Here is a 10262-nt window from a genome sequence, read left to right as displayed (position 1 = left end):
AAGAGTCACTATACGCATGCAGAGAGAAAAAAAATATTAATCATAACAAAATGACTGTGGGCTGCTTGCACTACTGGTGCAAGGCAGGAGTAAACAGTGGAGCTGCTGATCGACCTAGCTTCTTCTAGGTTTTACTAGGCTTGGCTAAGCTTTGTAGGAAATGCTAAATACTGCAAGGGACGGTATTCCGAATCGGCTCGCCGCCAACGCGCAGATTCTCGCTTGGCCACACGACGCACTTCAAGATGAGCGGCTTCTTCTTCAAGTGTACGGATCTTCTTTCGTCGTCCCATGTCAAGGGCACATGTACTTGCCACAAAGTCAACGAGAGTTCTACCGCCGTCGCGGTGGTTCCGAGCTTTATCTCCCCGGTGATGTCACGGCCAAGCCATGTCTCCGCACTTGCCATGGCGTGGCTGATCGAAACCTGCCGAGCCACCGCCAGAGGCGCCTGCTGCAGTCACGGACACCGCGTGCGTTTGGCGCGAACGCGGGGAAACGGAGAAACGCGGACGGCGTCGGCAGCAGCTCTGCGCGTTGCCTCGTTGGTGCTGCTAAAATTTATTTCTCTCTCTCTCTCGCTCTCATTTTCTCTTTCTCTTTCACGAGCATAGCGCGCGCCGCTCGCATCCTCTCTTTCCCTCTCCTTAACATCCCATGTCAAGGCAACATGTGCACGGCATGGAGAGGAGGAGGCGAGGCACACGCAGCTTCGCTAAGTGGTTGCTAGGCAACGCGCGGTGATGTCATCACCAAGAGCAGTTTTTGTTCGCACTACGCGGCGCAACCAAAGCTTAAACTGCTTCGCTGTCAATATTAGTAATCGGCGGTTTTTGGTCATCCCTTGCCCTTGCGCCGAAAAAAACCCCACGCCTCGTCAGTAATTTACTTTTTAGGAAGTAAGATGATGCGAGTAAAGAGTGAAGTCTTTCACCGGATTGCAAATTTCTGGTGGCAGTACAACAACCTGGAAGCACCAAATGAAAGCAGGATGGGGACATTGCCAAGCTTCCTTATATGGACCTCGCGACACCTTCTTACTAAAGTGAATTTTTCGACAAGGGAGCAGAAAGTCGGTTATTGTTTTTTTGTAGACTGCATTGCAGGCACGAAGGGGATACCGCCAAACCGTACATGGACAGATAGAAATTTATTGGTATTAGTTGTCAATGCTTCCTTTTTTTCCTCTTGATTTGCAGTTGGCATAAGTACGTACATGAGTGTGGCCACACCTCACATTGCCTTTATTTAGAAGTGTCAAAATTTATCATTTGTTGCAGAACAATCATCGCTCTCTGATTGCCGGGAGGCTGAATTATGATTTTATAAGATACGATCTCTAAGCGGGTATCGTGAATCGATGCCGGTTATTCAGGCGAGATAGAAGAAGAAGACGACGCTAGGGCTGGGTGTGGTAAATTTGAGCGTTCATTGTCCGGTGCAAAATTCGCCGCCCCACGGGAGATGAACCGCCTGAGCCGAGCTCGCAAGCACGCCGAGCGCGCAGCGTACTTGGAGATCGTTTCCAACGATCACGCAGCCGCCCTGGCCCACTACACGCAGGCCGCCATGCACCTGGAGAACGCCCTGGAGATCATCCTCTGCCGCATGCGCGCGTACGCTGCCAAGCTCGGGACGCTCAGGTGAGCCCGGCTGAGGGCGACATGTGGATAAATATGCGAGCTATGGCTCTGCCGCCGCGAGTAATCAACTCTTCAAAGCTAGATTCCTACAGACGTCAAACCCCCCTTCCCGTCACCGTCACGACACAGGTGTCTCTCGTGACACAGCGTTCCATGTCAAGTTTGTTCTAAAGAACTGTCTGCCTGTGATGTTGGCTTATGTTCCAAACGTAGCCGGGAACCCATTTTTGAGGTGAACGGGCAACAAAACGCTGTCTCACGATAAATAACGGTGCCATCACCGTGACGGGACGGGTCATTTGACGGCTGTGGGAATCCAGTCTAACACTGTCTCAAGCACAATCGCACAGTGCAAGCTCGTGTTAATTACAGAGCATTGTTAGAAGAAATCTTTGAACACCGGAGTCATAAGTCGTCGTTGCAGGGGGCTAGGAACGCCCTGGGGAGGTAATCTGTAAGAGTCCACCAAGTGGACACGTCCATTTCGTCGGCTATTGAAGATCTGATTGGCAAGGCTGGGGTGCGCTTCAACAGGAGCCACGTGCCACAGCCAATCAACACTTAAGCAGCAGGCGAAATGAACATGTCCACTAGGTGGACTCTTACATAATACCTCCCCTGGTATAGCTGGTGTGAAGAACACGGACAATGAGTGCACGAACTAAAACAGATGCACGAAGAAACGCCAGGCGTATCTTTGTGTGTGTGCTTTTGTTCGTGTCACTATTCATCGCACCGTCTCCACAACGGCACCTAAGCAACAACTCGCTTACAACAGGCTTTTTTAGGATATATACGAAAGCTTTCTTAAAATTCGTAAAAACAACAATCCTGCACAAGCCACCTCGGCGCTTAGTAGTGTTAACTGATATGCTGTACTGGGAAAAGCTACCTAATTGTGAGCACGTGCTCGTCCTCCTCCTCAAACTCAATTTCGTTCTTAGCTTTCTATGCTAACTTTTCCCCCAGCGTAAGGCAGCAAACCAGATTTTTATTTGTCCTGGTTAACCTACCTGCCTTCTTTCTATATTTAATTTCTTTTTTGGTTTGGCCATGGCACATAAGTATACAAGTACGTAATCCGCAACGCAGAGAACACACGGACGGTGGTGTACAAGCACCGGTAGCGCGTTTACATGCACTGTTTTCCCAAAGGTTGCGTCTAACTGGAACGACAGAACTACAAGTATATTCTGCTGCAGCTAATTATACTGTGCTGTATGCGTACTGCCATGTATGCATACCGCCCTCTGCGTACACTTTCACGTATACCGAGGGCCTCGAATTTCGCAGTCGTGAGGCCATGAAGTAGGATATCAGGGATAATTGACCGGTTGCATTCTCTTATTATCATGTACTACGCGACACCTGCGGGTAAAAAAAAAAAACTAGCGTAGCTTGCACTGGAGGCGCAACGCTAAAGAGGCAGCAGAGCTAATGGGCACCTAGCTCATCCTGGCTTTAGGGCTAGGCCAAGCAATGCCAAGTCATCCGCAGCATTTTACGGAATTTATTTATTACTGATCGATTATTGATTAGCTATTTATTGGCTATCGATCGGCTATCGCAAAGTATTGCCCGACGTATTCGGGCTAGGCTAAGCACTACGAAGTCATTCCCAGCAATTTTGGGAATTTATTGATTATTGATCGATTATCGATTAGCTATTGGCTATCGATGACTGATCAAGCTTAAGTAGTCCCAACCATACTTATCTAGACTGAGCCAGGCTCAGCTTCGCTAGTTCACATGATTATGTGCCATTGCGCTTGGACCCTTTCTGCACTACCGCCAGGATCGGCCCACATTATTTGTGGACGTTTAACGGAATAACGGCGGGCCCCTTGTAGAAATTCTAAGAATTCATTTCTAGTGGACATGCCTTGAAAGCTCACTGGCAATTTCAATTGGTATATTGAAATTAGCTAGAAACTTAATTAGGAAATTCGAAAATAAAAATACCTAATTCTCGATTGAATAATAAACCGCCTTTCGAGTAATTCAGCTGAATAAGGGGCATCGGGCTGCATGCTACGGGTGATTTCAGAAAATGTTTATAACGGTTACAAAAAAAAGCACCGAGTGAACGTGACTCAAACATTGACGAAATTCGATTTCACAAATCTCCACCCACCGTTTCACCCAGTGGCTGTGGACTTGCCCTGCTAAGCTCCAGGTCACGAGTTCAACCCATGCCGTGGCGGTAGTCTTTCGATGCGGGAAATGCATAAACACTCATGTGTCATGCATTCAATGCACCTTATACAACCCCAGGTGGTCCAAAGCAATCGAACGAGCCATACTATGGCGTGTCTCAAATTCATATCGGGATTGTTAATTATGTAGCATCGGCATCATTTGTGCTAAAGCAAAATTACAATTTCGGCGCGTGGGTGAACCTCTGTCATGAGAACAGATTGAATGCGACGAAAGACGGGAGAGCGGATATAAAGGCTAAGATAGTGTCGATATCCAACTAATTTCATGAAGAGAACCACACACTGCATAGTTATAAGATGAAGTCAAGAGTGTGACGAAATCTCTTCTGGCGGGGAATAATCGTGACGAACCCTAATCGAACATAGGAACGATTAGCAAAGTCAGGGCCTCTTCATAAACGCTCCTCGACTTGAACTTGACTTGCCACCGCCTTCAACGTGTTGCGAACGCTCTGCCCAAGGCGGTGGAAAGTCAAGTTCAAGTCGAGGAGCGTTTATGAATACGGGGGTAAGGCGGAGAGGCCACAGCGTCTTACACCAGCTTCTTACACGGGCCGTAACGCGCTAGCACAAACGCATTAGAAACGCGCAGTCTTTCGTTAATGTTGGGTATTTATTGTCATCGTGGTGCGTGTGTCCATGTGCGCTTCGTGGCGTAGTGGGTTCTGCTCCCGGTCACCGACGCGTGCGGACGCAGGATGGTTGGCTCCGAGCGAGCTGCGACAGCGGTCGTCAACGAGGAGCGTTTATGATTACGGGGGTTATACTCTCTCAGCAGTAATGTGATGGCGTCGGCAAACGCGGTGCACGTTCCGGCATGTGTAAACGGCTGCGTAAGACGCTGTGGCCTCTCCCCCTTACTAGAGAGTACTGCACGTTTCTAACGCGTTTGTGCTAGCGTCCTCTTAAGCGGGAGATTGTGCAATTATAATGAAGGGCGCTGTTATAAAATAGGAATGATGTCACATATGGCGCGTGTCATTGGTGGAAGTCAATCGTTCGCTTTAGTGCGGCGAGACTGGGCGAATTACACGGAAGATTCACGGTTTACCGATGATTCGCTCCGGAGCTTCGCCCACTCATCATCATTCACCCCGTGGATATGCGGTGTTTTTTTGTTATGCCTGAGAGCAATGGGAGGCACAACTCGCCAGCTCTGACCCCGAGGTGCAGCTAGCACTTCTGGGTCACGTAAGGCAGGCGGCAGAGGCCAGTGGAGCCCTGGACTTGGGGCCCTACCCATCGAGCTCATAACCTTTCACCCCAACCCCTTTTCAATAAAGTTATTCCTCCTCCTCCTCCTGACAGCGTCAGAACACAAAGCTTATCTGGATAATGACAACGCAGTGATAAAGCTTTCTATGACGTGAATCAAACAAAGATTACGAAAGAATTTGTTTTTGATGGCGAAGTGCAAGAAAGACAGCCGCTGTGTCCGTTTCTCCAATATGTGCGCTCGTTTTGCGTGAGTGAACAATGTATCAATGGTGGGCACTAGTAGGCATAAAAAAAAGATTTTTCTTCTGAACTCACTTTTTTAGCGTTCAGGTTAAGAACGTCGTCAGATGTATTTACTTTCCGCAGTCCTCACGTGGCTTCGCCCGAGCGATGGGAGCGTATCTCTCTACCTCCCTGCCGCACCCGGGCCGTGGACAAGCGCTACGTCTGCGAGATGGACGGCCTGGTCGTTCTGGGCCGCCACTGCGGTCGCTGCGTTGACGTCGGCTTTCCGGACGTGCTGCGGCAGCTCTTGCAGTTCACGCAGATCCCGAGCTTCGGTGGCTCCCAGGCGTCCCCTCGCGACAGGCACAAGTCGTGGCGAACCGTGCTCCTGTCGGGTCCCGCTGCCACCGGCAAGCACAGCCTAGCGAGAGCGCTAAGTAGCGGCATCCGCGTCTGCTCGGTGTCCTACGTGTACGTGCCGGAGTTGCTGCGCAAGCCGAAGCACAAGCTAGAGCTGGCCGTCAGGAGCATCTTCGACGTTACCGGATCGGTGGTGCCCACAGTGGTGATCCTGGACAGGGTGGACGAGATATGCAGGGTGGGAGCAGCGCACGCGTCCAAGGTATGTGCAGTGTGAACAAAAGCACCCGCTGGGTGGTTGAACATTGATGTTGACATTTGGGCGACTGGTACAGGTTCAATTTTAGAGCGAATGCTCTATTACGCCATGTCTCATAAGGTCATTCATTGCGTCGCAATGAGCTCGCGCCGCCGCAGCGCATGTGTGGTAGGTGTGACGTCACGCTACGTGATCCGCTGCGCAGGGGCGTTCTAGCTGCGCTCACTCGGAGCCATGCCGCGTCGGTACCACGTAACTAGGCGAGGGCCTAACGGCTGCATCGCCGGCGCATGGTCGCTCTATCTCGCCTTGGATGGCGCGCCGGCTGGACCGTCTGCGCGTGCGCTTCAGCGCAAGCGACAGGCTGACTCCTGTCATCCAGTAGATATAGCTAGACGGCAGGCTGCGAAATCTCAAGCAAAGGAAAAGTTGGCTGCTCAAACACCGTAGCAATGGGAGGCCAAATTAGCACGTTATATAGAAGCTTACCAAGCGCGGAACCCTGCAATAATGAAACACTGTGGGCATAGTCTCTGCAAAACCAAGCCAAACACACCTTTTGCTCGTGATAACTATATGTTTAAAAGAGTTAAACCTCTTTCTTTTTTAAGGACAGCGGAATACGCACTTAAAGCGCCTCTCACCAAGTTTCTCCATCAAGTTTCGCCATTTCTTCTAGGGTGGATTAGGGTAAGCCCTGCTGGCGGTAGAATCTGTCCAGAGTGACCCTTGCGCGGGTGAAGGCCAGGCACTCGCAAAATGAATCATCCAGCGTCTCCAGCGCGGCGCAGCAGCACAGTTCGGGGGCGGGACACCACGGTCAGGGGGCGCGCGCTCAACAGGCCAGGTTGAGCCAGTACCGAGGAAGCAGGAAAGGGGCGCTCTCCTTGCAAGCGCTTGTCGAGGCCTGAGGAGAGTGTTTACGTTTACATTGAAACGGTGCCTCCTGGTGGCATGACAATGCGAAATTTCAATTTCGCCTATCTGATCTAAAATTACGAAAATTGAAAAAATTTTGTATTAAACCACTCCTCAGACAGGGCTTTACAACATCCAGTACAGTCAAGGGTTCCACAAGAAAATTCGTCCAGTCAGGCAACACGATGATACAGTTGAGGTCACTCACCGTGTGATGGTACAAAAAACGAGATGTTTCGCCAATACGGGCGTACTGGCTCCTAAACGTTTCTGTATTTTTCACCTTGGTTTGGTCAGTGACCACAACTGTTTCATCAACGTCCACTTTATAAGAAAAGTATACCGTGGAACTTGGTGAGGGGCTCTTTAAGCAGTGAGCACTCCTTGAAGTAGTGACTACACCCCAGAGAAAAAAGACGTAAAGGGCACTCAATTTTACTCTTTTTGAAGAGTAACAGACCTGCCACAACCATTCGTCTTCTTGTGGTGCGACTGCAAGGGGATGAGCTGTTAAACACTCCCCATGTGGTTACTCCTTCAAGGACTAACATTTTCTATTTTCAGTGCTACTCAAGGGAGAACAGTCGTTCTTTCTAATGCTTCTCAAATAAGCACTTAACGACATTAGGAAATTATATGCTGATACAAAAAATAATTAAGCTGGAAAAAAGTGCGCCATAGCAACATTTGAACGCATGCATTCACGCTAAACTACACCACGGCAGCTCGGATAACAAAGCAAAATACTGAGAACGCGTTAAACATAGACTCGGCATTTCGTGCATGCTATGCGGGGAGAGTCTAACGTTGCTTGAACTTGCAACAACATGCAAATGCAAAAGAAAGCTGCCCGATTATTTTTAGTATGATTTACCCTGAGACACATTACGGTATGTAGGTTTAGCGCAAACGGGGCACGGTTGACTTACACATCACTTCACTTAATTTTGTAATCTTGTAACGGAAGCAACTTAGGTGCCATTGACCAAGAATATCTGCCAGTCTACCTATGACTTGCGCGTTTATTGCGTATCGTTCACTTCTGGTGCGCACATCAAGTGCATGGCTTTTCATAGTCCACCTTTTAAATTTCGCGCGTTTTTTCATGTAGAGACAAAGTGCTGCCCTGCAAGTAGTTCAATTAACAGTCCACAAACTTTAAATCATTTACAATTTATACATATAATACCGGCTTCTGCCGCTTCACTCAACAACACTGAGCAATACAACGGAGTGAATGGGGAGTAACTGCTGCTGCTCGTCCTCCTGTGGCTCTCCTTCCGACCGGAGACTAAACACTTATTATCCGAGATTTGCACACGACATGCACACTCCTGCAGTTAGTTCCTTGAGGGTTGAAAACGCCCTTTTTATGACTAACTGTCCCTTTTTTCTGGGTACCTGTCTTAGAGTGTACCACCGTTGAGCACAGGAAAAAGAAAAACGAATTTCAACAAAAATCGAATTAAACGATACTTGAAACTATGCTAGAAGAAACCACACATCCACTGCCGCGATTAAATATATATACATATATAGTAGTGAAGAAGAGAGGCATGCTAGTGGATTCAGCGCTACTGGCTCTAAACGCTAGTGGGTCGAGCGCTCTCGCTCAGCAATGCCTCTCGTGCTGGGAAGCTGTGACTGCCCTGCCCGTCCACGTTGCGCTGCTCCGAGCTCTTCCAAGTAAACACCCTTAGAATTGGTGGATGTGCTGGGTACCCTCAGACAATCATCCTGGAACTCCGGTCCCGCCCCCTACGATCTACCATGCCCCAAGACGCCTCCCAGAAAACGCGTCCTGCCGCAGCCACTGCGTGTCCCGGGGTACCTCGTCATCGCGACCGTCCTATCTACACTGGAGCGGACGACACTGACGTAGACGAATGGCTCACGGCGTGCGACAGCGTAAGCGCCCATAACAAGTTGGACGAAGGGCCAAACTGAGCTATGTTCTGTTCTACCTCGCTGGTGTTGCCAGCCTGTGGTATAAGAACCCTGAAGGAGAGTTCCAGACATGGTCCGAATTTAAGACTTCCCTCGCCGATGTATTTGGTCACCCTGCTGTTCGCAAGCTGCGGGCCGAGCAGCGTTTGCGAGAACGAGCTCAACAGCCAGGAGAAACATTCACCAGCTATACTGAAGATGTCCTGGACCTATGCAGGAAAGTCTATTCAACCATGGCCGAGTCTTATCGAATTCGCAACATCCTGAAGGGCATAGAAGACGACGCCCTTAACATGTTGCTGGCCAAAAGTCCTCGCCCAGTGGCCCAAATTATCACACTGTGCCAGAGCTATGAACAACTCCGCAGGCAGCGATCACTGAATTGTCGATTTCTACTGCGTGACGAATTAACACCTCGCTGGTTTGGCTGCCATGTCCGACCAGACAGCTTTGCTCGCAGAAATGAAGGCGTTCATCCACGAGGAAGTTGCCTGGAAACTCTCATTAATGGATTTTGCACAGCCGCAGCCGGCACACGCGCCAACGCCGAGTTTTTCGCCTCCGCTTCGCCGCGTCATAGCGCAAGAACTGCACAAGGTTTTGCCGCAGCACCACCAACGCGTTCCTGCGGCTGCGCCTCACAGCTACGCCGAAGTCATGGCCAGGCCCCAACAGGTACCGACGACTGTGCCACTAAGCTACGCGGAAGTCATCACCGAGCCTCAACAACTCCCTCAACGGGGACGTCTCACGTACGCCGAAGTCCTCGCTATGCCCCGACAACAGCCTGCCATGCAATTACTTCCCCAGCCGCCGCGTCCAACGCGTCCTCCCAGATGGATGGGACCTGCCGCAGCCACTCGGTGGCGTACGGCGGGCAATTGGCCGATATGTTTTGCATGCGGCTACGCAGGCCACGTCGCACGCCACTGTAGTCACGTGCAGTCGCCTAGCGCTACACCATATGCGCCAAGTCCTATGGTGGGTTCTCCGCGCCCATATTACGACGATGAACCTCGGGCTGTGTCACCACCATTCCGCCGGTCTGCCAACATCCGCCACTCACCTTCTCCACGCCGACGCTCCCCATCACCGATGCGGCCTCGTCCCGGAGCTCGGGATGAGGAAAACTAATTGTCGCAGTCCCATGAGGCAAGGGCTGCGACGCTGTCGAAACGCGAAAGTCCTCAACGTAGCGCAACCAATGTGATAGACGTGTTAGTTGATGGTGTGCGCACATATGCCCTCGTGGATACCGGAGCCACTGTATGAGTTATGGACGCAAAGCTTTGTTGCTTCCTTTGAAAGGTCACGACGCCCCTTGCCGGATTCTCCCTCCGCACAGCAGGCGCACAGCGTATAATTCCTTACAAAAAATTCGTTGACAAAATATTGAAATACCATTGGTCAATGTTGACTATTGTATTGGAAAGTCATTGTGATTTTGTTGGGATAACATTGAGGGAAGTGTTG

The 10262-nt window shown here is 50.2% G+C and overlaps 1 protein-coding gene across 1 annotated transcript in view; it reads left to right on the top strand.

The window, feature by feature from the left end:
* Positions 1–1464: 1464 nt before the first annotated feature.
* The window catches only part of LOC125939788 (uncharacterized), a 30613-nt gene continuing 21815 nt past the window's right edge, over positions 1465–10262 (top strand). Inside the window, exons 1-2 of the mRNA XM_049655225.1 lie at positions 1465–1643; positions 5447–5927. Coding sequence (XP_049511182.1) covers positions 1465–1643; positions 5447–5927 — 660 coding nt within the window. The remainder of the gene's footprint in view (positions 1644–5446; positions 5928–10262) is intronic.

This window comes from Dermacentor silvarum, chromosome 9, assembly GCF_013339745.2.
Source record: "Dermacentor silvarum isolate Dsil-2018 chromosome 9, BIME_Dsil_1.4, whole genome shotgun sequence".
NCBI classification, from domain to species: domain Eukaryota; kingdom Metazoa; phylum Arthropoda; class Arachnida; order Ixodida; family Ixodidae; genus Dermacentor; species Dermacentor silvarum.
This window is presented reverse-complemented; position numbering and strand designations above follow the sequence as displayed.